The 20,368-nt window shown below is 48.2% G+C and overlaps 1 protein-coding gene across 1 annotated transcript in view; it reads left to right on the top strand.

Annotated features, from left to right (window-relative positions):
* LOC100136729 (monoamine oxidase) overlaps nucleotides 1-20,368 on the top strand; it is a gene marked incomplete at both ends in the record, with an annotated part of 74,807 nt that overhangs the window by 31,418 nt on the left and 23,021 nt on the right. The window contains 2 exon segments of the mRNA NM_001124688.1: nucleotides 4,260-4,354; nucleotides 4,526-4,663. Coding sequence (NP_001118160.1) covers nucleotides 4,260-4,354; nucleotides 4,526-4,663 — 233 coding nt within the window.

Here is a 20,368-nt window from a genome sequence, read left to right as displayed (position 1 = left end):
TGACTGACAAAGGACAGAGAATCCACTGTGCCTAATCCTCCAAGTGTGTGTGTACGTGTGCCATTGTGACCTTGCCTAGCTTCAACTGTAATTACACGTGTGAAATGTGATGTCTTATTGAATCACGCTATATACAGAGATGGCCTTAGGGTCACTATGGTAACTGTGAAAGAATATAATGCACTCACACTGCAATGACAAACTGGTCTGAAGTCAATGCAACAGGCTAAGTGAGCCTGCTGGAGGGACAGTGGACACCCATGCTGGAGACCCCAGTATCAACTCATCTGTCCACAACAATATTGAAAAGCCGGAAACAAGACCGCCAGATTATGATTGGGAGTCGTCTGACTGTTGAGCAGCAGAGGAAAACCAGACTAGTCTTATCTGTAGAGAAAGAATGTTGTGTCTTAAATTACACCCTATTACCCATGTAGGGAACTACGATTCCTCAGATGTGTGTGTGTGTTGAGGATGTGGAAGTCTTGTGCTCTTTCCTATTCTGCTTTCTATACTCACATTATATTGAGGTGAGCAGGTGGTCACTGAGTACAGGGGTCAAGAGGTCAGGGGTGGCATATACAGTATAGGGGCTTATGTAGCTCAAGAGAGAGAGATGACCTATCGCCACTGTGTTATCCTCAATGCGGGCGAATGGGTTTACGTCCACCATTGTTCCTGTACACAAGAAAGCAAAGGTAACTAAACTAAATGACTATCACCCCGTAGCACTCACTTCTGTCATCATAAAGTGCTTCGAGAGGCTAGTTAAGGATCATATCACCTCTACCTTACCTGACACCTTAGACCCACTTTAATGTGCTTACCGCCCCGTCCTGGACTTCCTGAAAGGTTAAAGGTAGGAAACAACACCTCCACTTTACTGATCCTCAACACAGGGGCCCAGCAAGGGTGCATGCTCAGCCCCCTCCTGTACTCCCTGTTCACCGATGACTGCGTGGCCATGCACGCCTCCAACTCAATCTAGTTTGCAGATGACACAACAGTAGTAGGCCTGATTACCAACAATAATGATACAGCCTATAGGGAGGAGGTGAGGGCCCTGAGAGTGTGGTGTCAGGAAATGAAACTCACTCGACGTCAATACCCGGGCCCCTTCTACTGCCGGCACGGAACCCCGCCGATTATTCACGACTCGACTACGACTTATTCTACTCGAGGGGGTACTCAACTGGCCTCTACATCGTGACCACCCCTGAATGCCCATCCGCAAGCCGCATCCCGCTAGCTGCTAGCTGTCTAGAGCATATTGGACTGTTAGCTGTATAGATCCATTGGGCAATTTCTTGGGCCACCATACCTACTTTGTCAATTGGACTTGGACCCCTCTGCTACTCGGAACCCTACTAATCCATCACGACTGGTCTATTGACGTCACCAACTCGGAGGCTAAAACAGACTCTACTCCGTCGAGACGTCCCTCTAAGGCCCTTCTGCTAGCTTGCTAGCCCCAGTCTGCTAGCATGTAGCCCCGGCCTGCTAGCTGTCTGAATCGCCGTGTCTCCAGCCAGCCCAACCACTCACTGGACCCCCATTGATCACCCGGTTATGCTTGCCTCTCCCTAATATCAATATGCCTTGTCCATTACTGTCCTGGTTAGTGATTATTGTCTTATTTCACTGTAAAGCTTCTAGCCCTGCTCAATATGCCATAACCTACCATTTAGTTCCACCTCCTACATAAGCGGTGACATCACCTGGCTTAAATGTTTCTAGAGACAATATCTCTCTCATCATTACTCAATGCCTCCAATGTACAGACAGAGGTATGGTAGGAGTACATTACGCCTTGAATCTATTCTCTCACACCCTGCAACCTGCTCCTTTTACTCTCTGCTCTGAACGCACTAAAAGACCAGTCCTGTTAGCCTTTAGCCGTAACCTCATCCTACTCCTCCTCTGTTCCTCTGGTGATGTAGCAGTTAACTCAGGCCCTGCAGTGCCTAGCTCCACTCCTACTCCCCAGGTGCTCTCACTTGTCGACTTATGTAACCGTAAAAGCTCATGCATGTTAACATTAGAAGCCTCCTCCCTAAGTTTGTTTTATTCACTGCTTTAGCACCCTCTGCCAACCCGGATGTCCTAGCCGTGTCTGAGTCCTGGCTTAGGAAGTCCACCAAAAACCCTGAAATTTCCATCCCTAACTAACATTTTCCCGACAAGATAGAACTGCCAAAGGGGGCGGTGTTGCAATCTACTGCAGAGATAACTCTGTAGGCTATGTCTTACTATCCAGGTCTGTACCCAAACAAATCAAACTTCTAAAAATACATTTTTCCAGAAACAAGTCTCTCACTGTTAACACTTGCTATAGACCACCCTCTGCCCCCAGCTGTGCCCTGGACACCATATGTGAATTGATTGCCCCCCATCTATCTTCAGAGCTCGTGCTGCTAGGTGACCTAAACTGTGACATGCTTACCACCCCGGCCATCCTACAATCTAAGTTTGATGCCCTCAATCTCACACAAATTATCAATGAACCCACCAGGTACAACCCCAAATCCGTAAACACAGGCACCCTCATAGATATCATCCTAACCAACTTGCCCTGCAAATACACCTCTGCTGTTTTCAACCAAGATTTCAGCGATCACTGCCTCATTGCCTGCATCCATAATGGGTCTGCGGTCAAACGACCACCCCTCATCACTGTCAAATTCCCTCTAAAACACTTCAGCGAATAGGCCTTTCTAATCGACCTGGCCTGGGTATCCTGGAAGGATATTGACCTCATCCCGTCAGTAGAGGATGCCTGGTTATTCTTTAAAAGTGCTTTCCTCACCATCTTAAATAAGCATGCCCCATTCAATTTTTTTTTAACCAGGAACAGAAATAGCCCTTGGTTCACTTCAGACCTGACTGCCCTTGACCAGCACAAAAACATCCTGTGGCATTCTGCATTAGCATTGAACAGCCCTCTTGATATGCAACTTTTCAGGGAAGTTAGGAACAAGTATACACAGGCAGTTAGGAAAGCTAAGGCTAGCTTTTTCAAGCAGAAATTTGTATCCTGTAGCACAAGCTCAAAAATGTTCTGGGACACTGTAAAGTTCATGGAGAATAAGAGCACCTCTTCCCAGCTACCCACTGCACTGAGGCTTGGAAACACTGTTAGCACCGATAAATCCACATAAATTGAGAAATTCAATAAGCATTTTTCTACGGCTGGCCATGCTTTCCACCTGGCTACCCCTACCCTGGTCAACAGCCCTGCGCTCCCCACAGCAACTCGCCCAAACCTCCCCCACTTCTCCTTCCCCCAAATCCAGATAGCTGATGTTCTGACAGAGCTGCAAAATCTGGACCCCTATAAATCAGCCGGGCTAGACAATCCGGACCCTCTCTTTCTAAAATGATCTGCCAAAATTGTTGCAACCCCTATTGCTAGCCTGTTCAACCTCTCTCAACCTCGTATTGTCTGAGATTCCCATAGATTGGAAAGCTGCCACGGTCACATCCCCCTCTTCAAAGGGGAAGACACTCTAGACCCAAACTGCTACAGACCTATATCTATTCTACCCTGCCTTTCTAAGGTCCATTCTTGTGGGCCGGCTAAGGAGTATTGGTGTAACTGAGGGGTCTTTTGCCTGGTTTGACATTTGAAATGTCTTTATTCCTTTGGAACTTCTGGGAGTGTATGTTTACTGTTAATTTTTGTATTGTTAATTCACTGTTGTTTTATCTATTTCACTTGCTTTGGCAATGTTAACCAATGTTTCCTATGCCAATATAGCCTTTAAATTGAAATGTATCCGTGTTCCTCCACTGGGCCAAGGAGCTGTACCTCTAGCCTTGTGCTTTCTCACAGACTCATACTGTATCACAACCTGCCTTATTACATGGTTCTACTCTCCTGATCTACACAACAGAACAAAGCACAGGGAGGTTGATAGGGGGAAAGGTTGATAGGGGAGGGATGAGAGGGGGGAGGGATGAGAGGGGGGAGGGATGAGAGGGGTGAGGGGTGAGAGGGGGGAGGAATGAGAGGGGGGAGGGATGAGAGGGGGAGGGATGAGAGGGGGAAGGTAAACAGATGTGAAAAGTGGGGATAGTTTATATACAAAATATTTTTATCATATATTCAGCATCATGTCTCTCTCTCGCTCTATCAGAGGGGATCGTTGGATAGTTTATATACAAAATGTTTCATATAATCAGCATCATGTTTACACTTACCTCTCCTCCTCTCTCTCTGTCTGTTTCTCGCTCTCTCTGGCCGTCTGTCTCTTTCTCAGGGCTGAGTGCAGCTAAGCTGTTGAAGGAGAAAGGGCTGAGTCCTGTGGTTCTGGAAGCTAGAGACCGGGTTGGTGGACGGACCTTCACCGTACAGGTAAGACCTATGTCAGACCAAAGGCCAGTCAATGTGTAATCCCTATAAGAATCAGCTTTACATGTTCATTACGAAAACATGTTTAAGCAACTGATTTGGTTATAGATTCAAACACAATTGATCAATGGGATTAGGATTGTGCACTCTCTCTCTCTCCCCCCTCCTCCCCAGAATGAGCAGACTAAGTATGTTGACCTGGGCGGGGCCTACGTCGGGCCTACTCAGAATCGTATCCTCCGATTGGCTAAAGAGTGTGGAGTCAAGACCTACAAAGTCAACGAGGAGGAGAGGCTGGTGCATTATGTAAAGGTATGTGTGCGCGTGTGCCTGTTTGCTGAAAACCAGTGTAGGACCAGTATTAGCCACATCTGTCCCTCAAAAACAGTGGCAATTGTTATCCAGGGAGGCCTGAACAGACAGATCCATTGGTTTCTCTGAAACACTGTGGCCGCAGGGCTTTGCTTCGGCCAGTATTGACCACTTCCATTAGATAACAGATAACTTCCTGTTCTGGCCATCTCACACTCTAATGCACAGGAAATGCACGTCTCTCTTTCAGTCATGACTATGTTTTGAAAGAACAGAATACTAAATCAAATGTTATTTGTCACATGCACCGAAAACAACGGGTGTAGACATTAACATGAAATGCTTGCTTACGAGCCCTTCCCAACAATGCAGAGTAAAAAATGAATTAAGCTATATACAGACAGCACCTAGGGCAATTACGGTGACCATTTTACTGCCACACCAGCGGTTACGAGTCATGAAGGCAGTCAAATTCCAAATGACTGTTTAGTCACGGTAATTAGATTTATCCAAGATCTGATGCTGCTGCTGGTCATTAGTAGCGTACCAAACTTGCTACCTGCCTGGGGAAGTGGTTCTTCCTTTAAAAGTTGCGGCGTACTGCAGCACAGCTTGCGAGGTGCTGCAGAATTCTATGGCACATTATTTAAGTATCGGCCATTGATGCCAGAATGACGCAATTTACCACAATCTACCACAAACTGTTGCTGCATAAGCTCCAAACTGTTAAAGGAAGATCCACTGTAATCAGAACTCTAATGTCCCTCTAATCACTCTGACATCACTGCCAAGCAGCGCGTGAGTTTCAAGTTTGGGGAAGATCATTTTCACCATAAAAATTCACCTTTATAATAAAAGCATTATATGCATAATTGCATTTGCGGTCACATGATAATGGTGTTTTCTGCTAATGGAAGATTCACTCTTACAGCCTATTGCCATGTGGACATTGCTGTGCTTATAATGTGAAGAAATAGCCTAATAGGTTATCAACATTTTAAGCTAAACGTTCTGATCTGTTGCATCAGCCACATTGCATAAAAAACATTTTTTTTATGCTAGGGGTTGTATTAATTTGGGATCCATCGCATCCCACAACTGTCCCAGACTCTTTTGAATATTTATTTCTCACACAGAATAGGTTGACTTTTGTACTATGGGGGATAGTGGATTGACATGGGCTAGTGCTTTTGCTGTTCGTTAGTTCTACTCATTTTGTTGGCTGACGAAAAGTAAATGTGGACAGTTCTTCCAATATCTTCAATATGCACCTCGGAGTTGCATTAGAACGCATTCAGTTGCGTCCCCAATGTGTCTGTCTTCACTTGAAGCCTTTAAGAAAGACCTGATCACGTGACGGAGAGCCATGTGAGTGAGAGGACTTCCAATTGCACAGCACACTCAGGGAGAAGGGCACATCGCAGCACTCCGGGCCGCAAAAGGCATGCTTTTTTTTTAGGATGCATTACGGCCAAAAAGGGGATGCTGCCGTGAAATTCAAGGCATTATCACGTGCTTGTCAAATTGTGAATGAGAGACCATTTGAGTGTGCAGCCTGCACAAAAAACTAAGCAGAGCTCATGCCTTTCAAGCGACTTTTAGCAAATCATCATTATAGTCACATCATGCAGCCTTACAATGTATTAAAAATCTCAACATATAGCCCAGCGTTTGTAGAACAACTAACGTTACATTAATTAACTCTAAAATTAAGCATTTGCTAACCGCTCAATACAGAGAATGATATTATTCTCTTCTGAAATGGACAAATTTTCTTAATTTCATGCATCTTTAGACTTGTCTAAAACAATTGATGGATTTATTATGAAGGTGTAAGCTATCTTACATGGATTTATTAGACTTTTTAAAATGACTTGTATGCAATGTGGAAGCCAGGAGATATGTTAATTGTTAAATAAGTCAATTACCGTGAGACTGACCGCCTGTCACAGCCCTAGGAGCACTAGTACCAGATCACTAGTACCAGAACCCTAGTACCAGATCACTAGTACCAGATCACTAGTACCAGATCACTAGTACCAGAACCCTAGTACCAGATCACTAGTCCAGATCACTAGTACCAGAACCCTAGTACCAGATCACTAGTACCAGATCACTAGTACCAGATCACTAGTACCAGATCACTAGTACCAGAACCCTAGTACCAGATCACTAGTACTAGATCACTAGTACCAGATCACTAGTACCAGAACCCTAGTACCAGATCACTAGTACCAGATCACTAGTACCAGATCACTAGTACCAGATCCCTAGTACCAGATCACTAGTACCAGATCACTAGTACCAGAACCCTAGTACCAGATCACTAGTACCAGATCACTAGTACCAGATCACTAGTACCAGAACCCTAGTACCAGATCACTAGTACCAGATCACTAGTACCAGATCACTAGTACCAGAACCCTAGTACCAGATCACTAGTACCAGAACCCTAGTACCAGATCACTAGTACCAGATCACTAGTACCAGATCACTAGTACCAGAACCCTAGTACCAGATCACTAGTACCAGATCACTAGTACCAGATCACTAGTACCAGATCACTAGTACCAGAACCCTAGACTAGGTATCCCTTTTTCCCCTTACCCCTTAGCCTCAACCACAACCCTAACCTCTACTCCACATAGTTGCTCATAAGTTCTGATGACAATATGGTCATTTCCAACATGGCCATCTAGTGACCACCCACCCGTGTGCCCAGCCTCTCTGGAGCATTAGCAGTGAGCATTAGCAGTGAGCGTTAGCGACTGGAGATGCTAATCTCTGCCTGAAGGAGTTTTCTAATGTGGTTTTTCCTCCCCAGAGTGGCCCGGAGAGAGGGAGGAAAGAGAGAACAGAGAGAGAAAAAAGAAAGCCCTGCAGCCACCCCCCTTTCTCTTTCTTTCTCCCACCCTCTCTCTCCTTTTTCTTTATCTCTCTCCCCTCCATCTGTCCCCCTCCCTCTCTATCCTCTCTCTCCAATATATCCCTCATATATTATTACACTAGTAGCAGCATTATTCTTAACACACAGTATTGTCTACCTCCATATTAGATTGGTCCCTCTGGCATCAGCCTTATACCCAGGTTAACCTACTCCCTCCACTGTAAATCAGTGGGCTCTCTGAACTGGTTTCTACTGTATGGGGCTGATCTCAATACCCTTCCTGTGTGATGGGGCATGTTGAGGGAGGATGTTGGCAAACGCTGAAACCATAAAAACATGGACTTTGGAGTCATTCACTATCAATCACACACACATGAGCAGAAATGCGCACGTAGGCCTATGTACACACACACACACACACACACACACACACACACACACACACTAGTGCGACCCCTCCCCCACCACACACACACACACACACACACACAGCAGTAAAGTAGAATGCAGCAGAGTGGTCATGTGGATGATGTCACAGGGTTCCGTGGTTCTCTCGTGGAAGAGCCCTCTGGCACATGACATCATTCAACCCTGCTCAACTAGGCATGCCCAGGACCACCCCTACATCTCAATAGTTTGCTTCTTTCCTCATCTCCTTCCTTTTGTTATAAGGAAATGTATTTCATTAGTCTTGTACTGTATAATATTTGTGTATTTATTATGGCAATTGAACCAGAGAACAGTGTGTTTAGGGACAGTGGCCTGGTCCCAGGCTACATAGATCTGGGACCAGGCTATGACATGTCTACTGCTGTTAAATAACAGTAGACTCAGATCTCAACCCTAACCGTAGCTTTATCTCAACATCCCTGTTCAAACCTAACCCTAGCTTTACCTTCCTGTTCAACCTTAACCCTAGCTTTATCTCCTTGTTCAACCTTAACCCTAGCTTTATCTCCCTGTTCAACCTTAACCCTAGTTTTATCTCTACATCCCTGTTCAATCATAAACGTAGCTTTATCTCTACATCCCTGTTCAATCATAACCCTAGCTTTATCTCCCTGTTCAACCTTAACCCTAGCTTTATCTCCCTGTTCAACCTTACCCTAGCTTTATCTCCCTGTTCAACCTTAACCCTAGCTTTATCTCCCTGTTCAACCTTAACCCTTGCTTTATCTCTACATCCCTGCTCAATCATAACTCTAGCTTTATCTCCCTATTCAACCCTAACCCTAGCATTATCTCCCTGTTTAACCTTAACCCTAGCTTTATCTCCCTGTTCAATCCTAACCCTAGTTTTATCTTAGAGCACTTGACAGTCCAGTTCGACTGAGCCGTTAGTCCTTAGTTTCACTTCACAATAAAAGCACTTACAGCTGACCGGGACGAACTGACTTGTTGGAAAGCTGGCATCCTATGACGTTGTCATGTTTGAAAGTCACTGAGCTGTTCAGTACGGGCCATTTTACTGCCAATGTTTGTCTATGGAGATTGCATGGCTGTGTGCTTGATTTTATACACCTGTCAGCAACAGGTGTGGCTGAAATAGCCGAGTCCACTAATTTGAAGGGGCGTCCACATACTTTTGTATATATGTGTATCTCCCTCCATCACTACAGTATACCTACACATGTAAATATGGTATTGGAACAAAAATATATATATATTTCCTGTGTATATAGTATGCTTACTTCCTTTATTTCGTATTTCCTATTCTTAGGTGTGTTTTTAGGTTAAAAGTTTAGTTTTTTATATAATATATAATATATTACATTGTTATTGATTATTGCATTGTTGGGGGTTGAGTTTGGAAGAAAGTCATTTCACTCTACTTGTGCATAATATAATAAAACATATGAAACTTCTTCTCTTTCCCTCTCTCCCTCCTTCGCTCTCCCTCTCTCCCTCCTTCTCTCGCACTCGCTCCCTCCTTCTCTTTCCCTCTCTCCCTCCTTCTCTTTCCCTCTCTCCCTCCTTCTCTTTCACTCTCTCCCTCCTTCTCTTTCCCTCTCTCCCTCCTTCTCTTTCCCTCTCTCCCTCCTTCTCTTTCCCTCTCTCCCTCCTTCTCTTTCCCTCTCTCCCTCCTTCTCTTTCCCTCTTTCCCTCCTTCTCTTTCCCTCTCTCCCTCCTTCTCTTTCCCTCTCTCCCTCCTTCTCTTTCCCTCTCTCCCTCCTTCTCTTTCCCTCTCTCCCTCCTTCTCTTTCCCTCTCTCCCTCCTTCTCTTTCCCTCTCTCCCTCCTTCTCTTTCCCTCTCTCCCTCCTTCTCTTTCCCTCTCTCCCTCCTTCTCTTTCCCTCTCTCCCTCCTTCTCTTTCCCTCTTTCCCTCCTTCTCTTTCCCTCTCTCCCTCCTTCTCTTTCCCTCTCTCCCTCCTTCTCTTTCCCTCTCTCCCTCCTTCTCTTTCCCTCTCTCCCTCCTTCTCTTTCCTTCTCTCCCTCCTTCTCTTTCCTTCTCTCCCTCCTTCTCTTGCACTCTCCTTCTCTCTGGCTCTCAATCTATCTAATTTGTTCTAAATGCTTTTCTGGCAGACAACCTGTATCTTCGTAAAATCGTGTCACTTCATTAATCCCATCACAGTGACAGAGAGAGCGCTAAATATACCTTAGCCGCTAATGCTAGGTCAATGCCAGCTACCCACTGTCATTAGCCTATGCATTGTCCAAACGCACAGCTAACATCTGTTAGCTAGCGATTACAACATCTTTCATCTAATTTCTCATATGTGATGTCTTGGGAAAGGACACGTGTTACAGAGAAAAGTGGCATGGTTGTGTATAAAGGAAGAGTTTCATTCCAAAACTCTAGGGTTAGAGTTGAACAGGGATGTGGACATGAAGCTAGGGTTGAACAGGGGTGTCGACATGAAGCTAGGGTTTGGGTTGACCAGGGATGTGGAGATAAAGCTAGGGTTGAACAGGGATGTGGAGATGAAGCTAGGGTTGAACAGGGATGTGGACATGAAGCTAGGGTTGAACAGGGATGTGGACATGAAGCTAGGGTTGAACAGGGATGTGGACATGAAGCTAGGGTTGAACAGGGATGTGGACATGAAGCTAGGGTTGAACAGGGATGTGGACATGAAGCTAGGGTTGAACAGGGATGTGGACATGAAGCTAGGGTTGAACAGGGATGTGGAGATGAAGCTAGGTTTGAACAGGGATGTTGAGATAAAGCTAGGGTTGAACAGGGATATGGACATGAAGCTAGGGTTTGGGTTGAACAGGGATGTGGACATGAAGCTAGGATTAGGGATGAACTGGGATGTGAACATGAAGCTAGGATTAGGGTTGACCAGGGATGTGGACATGAAGCTAGGATTAGGGTTGACCAGGGATGTGGACATGAAGCTAGGGTTTGGGTTGAACAGGGATGTGGACATGAAGCTAGGATTAGGAATGAACTGGGATGTGAACATGAAGCTAGGATTAGGGTTGACCAGGGATGTGGACATGAAGCTAGGATTAGGGTTGACCAGGGATGTGGACATGAAGCTAGGATTAGGGTTGACCAGGGATGTGGACATGAAGCTAGGGTTAGGGTTGAACAGGGATGCGGCGATAAAGCTAGGGTTTGGGTTGACCAGGGAGTGTGCATAGATACAGTGCAAAGATTTAAATATAAGGTCAATAAAGATACAAGGTTAACTCAGTACGTATTACTACAGTGCATTCGGAAAGGATTCAGACCTCTTGACATTTTCCACATTTTGTTACGTTACAGCCTTATTCTAAAATGGATTAAATATTTTTTTTACCCTCACCAATCGACACAATACCCCATAATGACAAAGCAAAAACAGGTTTGTAGTTTCAAATGTATTAAAAATAACAACTGAAATATCAAGCTTGAATCACCTGTATTTGGGGAGTTTCTCCCATTCTTCTTTGTAGATCATCTCAAGCTCTGTCAGGTTGGATGGGGAACATTGCTGCACAGCTATTTTCAGGTCTCTCCAGCGATGTTTGATCGGGTTCAAGTCCGGGCTCTGGCTGGGCCACTCAAGGACATTCAGAGACTTGTCCCAAAGCCACTCCTGTGTTGTCTTGGCTGTGTGCTTAGGGTCATTGTCCTGTTGGAAGGTGAATCTTCACCCCATCTGAGGTCCTGAGCACTCTGGAGCAGGTTTTCATCAAGGATCTCTCTGTACTTTGCTCCGTTCATCTTTCCCTCGATGCTGACTAGTCTCCCAGTCCCTGCCGCTGAAAAACATCCCCACAGCATGATACTGCCACCACCGTGCTTCACCATAGGTATGGTGCCAGGTTTCCTACAGACGTGATCTTGGTTTCAGACCACAGAATCTTGTTTCTTATGGTGCCTTTTGGCAAACTCCAAGCAGGCTGTCATGTGCCTTTTACTAAAGAGTGGCATTCATCTGGCCACTCTACCATAAAGGCCTGATTGATGGAGTGCTGCAGAGATGGTTTTCCTTCTGGAAGGTTCTCCCATCTCCACAGAGGAACTCTGGAGATCTGTCAGACCATCAGGTTCTTGGTCACCTGACCAAGGCCTTTCTCGCCCGATTGCTCAGTTTGGCCGTGCGGCCAACTCTAGGCAGAATCTTGATGGTTCCAAACTTCTACCATTTAAGAATGATGGAGGCCATTGTGTTCTTGGGGACCATCAATGCTGCAGACATTTTTTGGCACCCTTCCCCAGCTCTACGGAAAGTTTATTCGACCCCGTGGTTTGGTTTTTGCCATTCACGGTCAACTGTGGGACCTTAAATAGACAGGTGTGTGCCTTTCCAAATCATGTCCAATCAATTGAATTTACTACAGGTGGACTCCAATCAAGTTGTAGAAACCTCTCAGGGATGATCAACGGAAACAGGATGCACCTGGCTTAACCACTTCAGTCATTGATCAAGGCTTTATAGCACAACCGTGGACACTACACCACACCATACTCCACTACACCACACTGTACTACACTCCACTCCACTCCACTAAACTACACTACACTATATAACACTCTATTACACTGCACATTAGCCAGAATTAGCCAATCAAGGTCCAGCCATCCAGCTGCTTGCCAACCCATTGTGTAATTAGGGTTAGCGTCCACACTAGCTGCTAATCAGCTTTACTACTAGCGAGTGCTAATACTAATCCAAAAGGCCAATCCTGGTTCCTCATATCAGCAAACTACTGCCTTACACTGTCTATCAGCTGCCTGCTGCCACCTCAGCACTGCTTTGGTTAATGCCTGAGGAATCGCTATCAGAAATTGAGAAAGAGGCCACCCACTGGGCCCAGACGTCATTTCAACGTCTAGTTTTGATTTACATTTGGTTGAGTTGTCAACTAACGTGAATTCAACGCGATATCAAGAAAACATGTCGTTTGATTTATGGTTAAAAGTTGGGTAGAAAATAAATAAGAAATTTCTTTACGTTGATGACTGCTAATCCAATCAGTTTTTTCCAAGTTGATTCACATCAACATTTTTGTTGAAATGATGTGGAAACATTGTTGATTTAATACGTTTTTCCCCAGTGGGCAGTAATTATTAAATTAATATGCGGAACTTTTTGAAGTACAGTTGCTAATAGGCTAATGGCTAATGATAAATCGCTATCAGATATTGAGAAACAGTGAACGGCTTTGATGTCTTGCCCGTTTTTTCATCATAATTTTCAGTGTAGTCATGGTGACCTGTATTCATTGGACTAATAAAAGAGTTCCTAACACACTGAGAGACGTAAAAAAAAAAACTACAACACCTGTTTAAAGCTGCCATACTTGTTTACAGCTGTCGCACCTGCATACAGCTGTCGCACCTGCATACAACTGTCGCACCTGCATACAGCTGTCGCACCTGCATACAACTGTCGCACCTGCATACAACTGTCGCACCTGCATACAGCTGTCGCACCTGCATACAGCTGTCGCACCTGCATACAACTGTCGCACCTGTTTACAGCTGTCGCACCTGCTTACAACTGTCGCACCTGCTTACAGCTGTCGCACCTGCTTACAGCTGTCGCACCTGTTTACAACTGTCGCACCTGTTTACAGCTGTCGCACCTGCTTACAACTGTCGCACCTGCTTACAACTGTCGCACCTGCTTACAACTGTCGCACCTGCTTACAGCTGTCGCACCTGTTTACAACTGTCGCACCTGCTTACAGCTGTCGCACCTGTTTACAACTGTCGCACCTGCTTACAACTGTCGCACCTGCTTACAGCTGTCGCACCTGTTTACAGCTGTCGCACCTGTTTACAGCTGTCGCACCTGTTTACAGCTGTCGCACCTGCTTACAGCTGTCGCACCTGTTTACAGCTGTCGCACCTGCTTACAACTGTCGCACCTGCTTACAGCTGTCGCACCTGCTTACAGCTGTCGCACCTGCTTACAACTGTCGCACCTGCTTACAGCTGTCGCACCTGCTTACAGCTGTCGCACCTGTTTACAGCTGTCGCACCTGTTTACAGCTGTCGCACCTGTTTACAACTGTCGCACCTGCTTACAACTGTCGCACCTGCTTACAACTGTCGCACCTGCTTACAGCTGTCGCACCTGCTTACAGCTGTCGCACCTGCTTACAGCTGTCGCACCTGCTTACAGCTGTCGCACCTGCATACAGCTGTCGCACCTGCTTACAGCTGTCGCACCTGTTTACAGCTGTCGCACCTGTTTACAGCTGTCGCACCTGCTTACAACTGTCGCACCTGCTTACAACTGTCGCACCTGCTTACAGCTGTCGCACCTGCTTACAGCTGTCGCACCTGCTTACAGCTGTCGCACCTGTTTACAGCTGTCGCACCTGTTTACAGCCGTCGCACCTGTTTACAGCTGTCGCACCTGTTTACAGCCGTCGCACCTGTTTACAGCTGTCGCACCTGCTTACAACTGTCGCACCTGCTTACAGCTGTCGCACCTGTTTACAGCTGTCGCACCTGTTTACAGCTGTCGCACCTGTTTACAGCTGTCGCACCTGTTTACAGCTGTCGCACCTGCTTACAACTGTCGCACCTGTTTACAGCCGTCGCACCTGTTTACAGCTGTCGCACCTGTTTACAGCTGTCGCACCTGTTTACAACTGTCGCACCTGCTTACAGCTGTCGCACCTGTTTACAGCTGTCGCACCTGTTTACAGCTGTCGCACCTGTTTACAGCTGTCACACCTGTTTACAGCTGTCGCACCTGTTTACAACTGTCGCACCTGTTTACAGCTGTCGCACCTGTTTACAGCTGTCGCACCTGTTTACAGCTGTTGCACCTGCTTACAACTGTCGCACCTGCTTACAGCTGTCGCACCTGTTTACAGCTGTCGCACCTGTTTACAGCTGTCGCACCTGCATACAGCTGTCGCACCTGCATACAGCTGTCGCACCTGCATACAGCTGTCGCACCTGCATACAACTGTCGCACCTGTTTACAGCTGTCGCACCTGTTTACAGCTGTCGCACCTGCTTACAGCTGTCGCACCTGTTTACAGCTGCCGCACCTGTTTACAGCTGTCGCACCTGCTTACAGCTGCCGCACCTGTTTACAGCTGTCGCACCTGCTTACAACTGTCGCACCTGCTTACAGCTGCCGCACCTGTTTACAGCTGTCGCACCTGTTTACAGCTGTCGCACCTGCATACAGCTGTCGCACCTGCTTACAACTGTCGCACCTGCTTACAGCTGTCGCACCTGTTTACAGCTGTCGCACCTGTTTACAGCTGTCGCACCTGCATACAACTGTCGCACCTGTTTACAGCTGTCGCACCTGTTTACAACTGTCGCACCTGTTTACAGCTGTCGCACCTGTTTACAGCTGTCGCACCTGTTTACAGCTGTCGCACCTGTTTACAGCTGTCGCACCTGCTTACAACTGTCGCACCTGCTTACAGCTGTCGCACCTGTTTACAGCTGTCGCACCTGTTTACAGCTGTCGCACCTGTTTACAGCTGTCGCACCTGTTTACAGCTGTCGCACCTGTTTACAGCTGTCGCACCTGTTTACAACTGTCGCACCTGTTTACAGCTGTCGCACCTGCTTACAACTGTCGCACCTGCTTACAACTGTCGCACCTGCTTACAGCTGTCGCACCTGCTTACAGCTGTCGCACCTGCTTACAACTGTCGCACCTGCTTACAGCTGTCGCACCTGCTTACAGCTGCCGCACCTGTTTACAGCTGTCGCACCTGTTTACAGCTGTCGCACCTGTTTACAGCTGTCGCACCTGCTTACAGCTGTCGCACCTGCTTACAACTGTCGCACCTGCATACAGCTGTCGCACCTGCTTACAACTGTCGCACCTGTTTACAGCTGTCGCACCTGTTTACAGCTGTCGCACCTGCTTACAGCTGTCGCACCTGCTTACAGCTGTCGCACCTGCATACAGCTGTCGCACCTGCTTACAGCTGTCGCACCTGCTTACAGCTGTCGCACCTGTTTACAGCTGTCGCACCTGTTTACAGCTGTCGCACCTGCTTACAACTGTCGCACCTGCTTACAACTGTCGCACCTGCTTACAGCTGTCGCACCTGCTTACAGCTGTCGCACCTGTTTACAGCTGTCGCACCTGTTTACAGCCGTCGCACCTGTTTACAGCTGTCGCACCTGTTTACAGCCGTCGCACCTGTTTACAGCTGTCGCACCTGCTTACAACTGTCGCACCTGCTTACAGCTGTCGCACCTGTTTACAGCTGTCGCACCTGTTTACAGCTGTCGCACCTGTTTACAGCTGTCGCACCTGTTTACAGCTGTCGCACCTGCTTACAACTGTCGCACCTGTTTACAACTGTCGCACCTGCTTACAGCTGTCGCACCTGTTTACAGCTGTCGCACCTGTTTACAGCTGTCGCACCTGCTTACAACTGTCGCACCTGTTTACAGCCGTCGCACCTGTTTACAGCTGTCGCACCTGTTTACAGCTGTCGCACCTGTTTACAACTGTCGCACCTGCTTACAGCTGTCGCACCTGTTTACAGCTGTCGCACCTGTTTACAGCTGTCGCACCTGTTTACAGCTGTCGCACCTGTTTACAGCTGTCGCACCTGTTTACAACTGTCGCACCTGTTTACAGCTGTCGCACCTGTTTACAGCTGTCGCACCTGTTTACAGCTGTCGCACCTGCTTACAACTGTCGCACCTGCTTACAGCTGTCGCACCTGTTTACAGCTGTCGCACCTGCATACAGCTGTCACACCTGCATACAGCTGTCGCACCTGCATACAGCTGTCGCACCTGCATACAACTGTCGCACCTGTTTACAGCTGTCGCACCTGTTTACAGCTGTCGCACCTGCTTACAGCTGTCGCACCTGTTTACAGCTGCCGCACCTGTTTACAGCTGTCGCACCTGCTTACAGCTGCCGCACCTGTTTACAGCTGTCGCACCTGCTTACAACTGTCGCACCTGCTTACAGCTGCCGCACCTGTTTACAGCTGTCGCACCTGTTTACAGCTGTCGCACCTGCATACAGCTGTCGCACCTGCTTACAACTGTCGCACCTGCTTACAGCTGTCGCACCTGTTTACAGCTGTCGCACCTGTTTACAGCTGTCGCACCTGCATACAACTGTCGCACCTGTTTACAGCTGTCGCACCTGCTTACAGCTGTCGCACCTGTTTACAGCTGTCGCACCTGTTTACAGCTGTCGCACCTGTTTACAGCTGTCGCACCTGTTTACAGCTGTCGCACCTGTTTACAACTGTCGCACCTGTTTACAGCTGTCGCACCTGTTTACAGCTGTCGCACCTGCTTACAACTGTCGCACCTGCATACAGCTGTCGCACCTGCTTACAACTGTCGCACCTGTTTACAGCTGTCGCACCTGTTTACAGCTGTCGCACCTGCTTACAACTGTCGCACCTGTTTACAGCTGTCGCACCTGCTTACAGCTGTCGCACCTGCTTACAACTGTCGCACCTGTTTACAGCTGTCGCACCTGCTTACAGCTGTCGCACCTGCTTACAACTGTCGCACCTGCTTACAGCTGTCGCACCTGCTTACAGCTGTCGCACCTGCATACAACTGTCGCACCTGCTTACAGCTGTCGCACCTGCATACAGCTGTCGCACCTGTTTACAGCTGTCGCACCTGTTTACAGCTGTCGCACCTGTTTACAGCTGTCGCACCTGTTTACAGCTGTCGCACCTGTTTACAGCTGTCGCACCTGTTTACAGCTGTCGCACCTGTTTACAGCTGTCGCACCTGCTTACAGCTGTCGCACCTGTTTACAGCTGCCGCACCTGTTTACAGCTGTCGCACCTGTTTACAGCAGTCGCACCTGTTTACAGCAGTCGCACCTGTTTACAGCTGTCGCACCTGTTTTCAGGTGGTCGCACCTGTTTACAGCTGTCGCACCTGTTTACAGCTGTCGCACCTGTTTACAGCTGTCGCACCTGTTTACAGCAGTCGCACCTGTTTACAGCTGTCACACCTGTTTTCGGGCGGTCGCACCTGCTTACAGCTGTCGCACCTGTTTACAGCTGTCGCACCTGTTTACAGCTGTCGCACCTGCTTACAACTGTCGCACCTGTTTACAGCTGTCGCACCTGTTTACAGCAGTCGCACCTGTTTACAGCTGTCGCACCTGTTTTCGGGCGGTCGCACCTGTTTTCGGGCGGTCGCACATGTTTACAGCTGCCGCACCTGTTTACAGCTGCCGCACCTGTTTTCGGGTGGTCGCACCTGTTTACAGCTGTCGCACCTGCTTACAGCTGTCGCACCTGCTTACAGCTGTCGCACCTGCTTACAACTGTCACACCTGTTTACAGCTGTCGCACCTGTTTACAGCTGCCGCACCTGTTTTCGGGTGGTCGCACCTGTTTACAGCTGTCGCACCTGCTTACAGCTGTCGCACCTGCTTACAGCTGCCGCACCTGTTTACAGCTGTCGCACCTGTTTACAGCTGTCGCACCTGTTTACAGCTGTCGCACCTGCTTACAGCTGTCGCACCTGCTTACAACTGTCGCACCTGCATACAGCTGTCGCACCTGCTTACAACTGTCGCACCTGTTTACAGCTGTCGCACCTGTTTACAGCTGTCGCACCTGTTTACAGCTGTCGCACCTGTTTACAGCTGTCGCACCTGTTTACAGCCGTCGCACCTGCTTACAGCTGTCGCACCTGCTTACAGCTGTCGCACCTGTTTACAGCTGTCGCACCTGTTTACAGCTGTCGCACCTGTTTACAGCTGTCGCACCTGTTTACAGCTGTCGCACCTGTTTACAGCTGTCGCACCTGCTTACAACTGTCGCACCTGCTTACAGCTGTCGCACCTGCTTACAGCTGTCGCACCTGTTTACAGCTGTCGCACCTGTTTACAGCTGTCGCACCTGTTTACAGCTGTCGCACCTGTTTACAGCTGTCGCACCTGTTTACAACTGTCGCACCTGTTTACAGCTGTCGCACCTGTTTTCGGGTGGTCGCACCTGTTTACAGCTGTCGCACCTGCTTACAGCTGTCGCACCTGCTTACAGCTGCCGCACCTGTTTACAGCTGTCGCACCTGTTTACAGCTGTCGCACCTGTTTACAGCTGTCGCACCTGCTTACAGCTGTCGCACCTGCTTACAACTGTCGCACCTGCATACAGCTGTCGCACCTGCTTACAACTGTCGCACCTGTTTACAGCTGTCGCACCTGTTTACAGCCGTCGCACCTGTTTACAGCTGTCGCACCTGCTTACAACTGTCGCACCTGCTTACAGCTGTCGCACCTGCTTACAGCTGTCGCACCTGCTTACAACTGTCGCACCTGCATACAGCTGTCGCACCTGCTTACAACTGTCGCACCTGTTTACAGCTGTCGCACCTGTTTACAGCTGTCGCACCTGTTTACAGCTGTCGCACCTGTTTACAGCTGTCGCACCTGTTTACAGCTGTCGCACCTGTTTACAGCCGTCGCACCTGCTTACAGCTGTCGCACCTGCTTACAGCTGTCGCACCTGTTTACAGCTGTCGCACCTGTTTACAGCTGTCGCACCTGTTTACAGCTGTCGCACCTGTTTACAGCTGTCGCACCTGTTTACAGCTGTCGCACCTGTTTACAACTGTCGCACCTGTTTACAGCTGTCGCACCTGTTTACAGCTGTCGCACCTGTTTACAGCTGTCGCACCTGCTTACAGCTGTCGCACCTGTTTACAGCTGTCGCACCTGTTTACAGCTGTCGCACCTGTTTACAGCTGTCGCACCTGTTTACAGCTGTCGCACCTGTTTACAGCTGTCGCACCTGTTTACAGCTGTCGCACCTGTTTACAGCTGTCGCACCTGTTTACAGCTGTCGCACCTGTTTACAGCTGTCGCACCTGCTTACAACTGTCGCACCTGCTTACAACTGTCGCACCTGCTTACAACTGTCGCACCTGTTTACAGCTGTCGCACCTGTTTACAGCTGTCGCACCTGTTTACAGCTGTCGCACCTGTTTACAGCTGTCGCACCTGTTTACAGCTGTCGCACCTGTTTACAGCTGTCGCACCTGTTTACAGCTGTCGCACCTGTTTACAGCTGTCGCACCTGTTTACAGCTGTCGCACCTGTTTACAGCTGTCGCACCTGCTTACAACTGTCGCACCTGTTTACAGCTGTCGCACCTGTTTACAGCTGTCGCACCTGCTTACAACTGTCGCACCTGTTTACAGCTGTCGCACCTGCTTACAGCTGTCGCACCTGCTTACAACTGTCGCACCTGTTTACAGCTGTCGCACCTGCTTACAGCTGTCGCACCTGCTTACAACTGTCGCACCTGCTTACAGCTGTCGCACCTGCTTACAGCTGTCGCACCTGCATACAACTGTCGCACCTGCTTACAGCTGTCGCACCTGCATACAGCTGTCGCACCTGTTTACAGCTGTCGCACCTGTTTACAGCTGTCGCACC

This window comes from Oncorhynchus mykiss, chromosome 3 (assembly GCF_057628025.1).
Source record: "Oncorhynchus mykiss isolate SJ-2025 chromosome 3, ASM5762802v1, whole genome shotgun sequence".
Lineage (NCBI taxonomy): Eukaryota > Metazoa > Chordata > Actinopteri > Salmoniformes > Salmonidae > Oncorhynchus > Oncorhynchus mykiss.
This window is presented reverse-complemented; position numbering and strand designations above follow the sequence as displayed.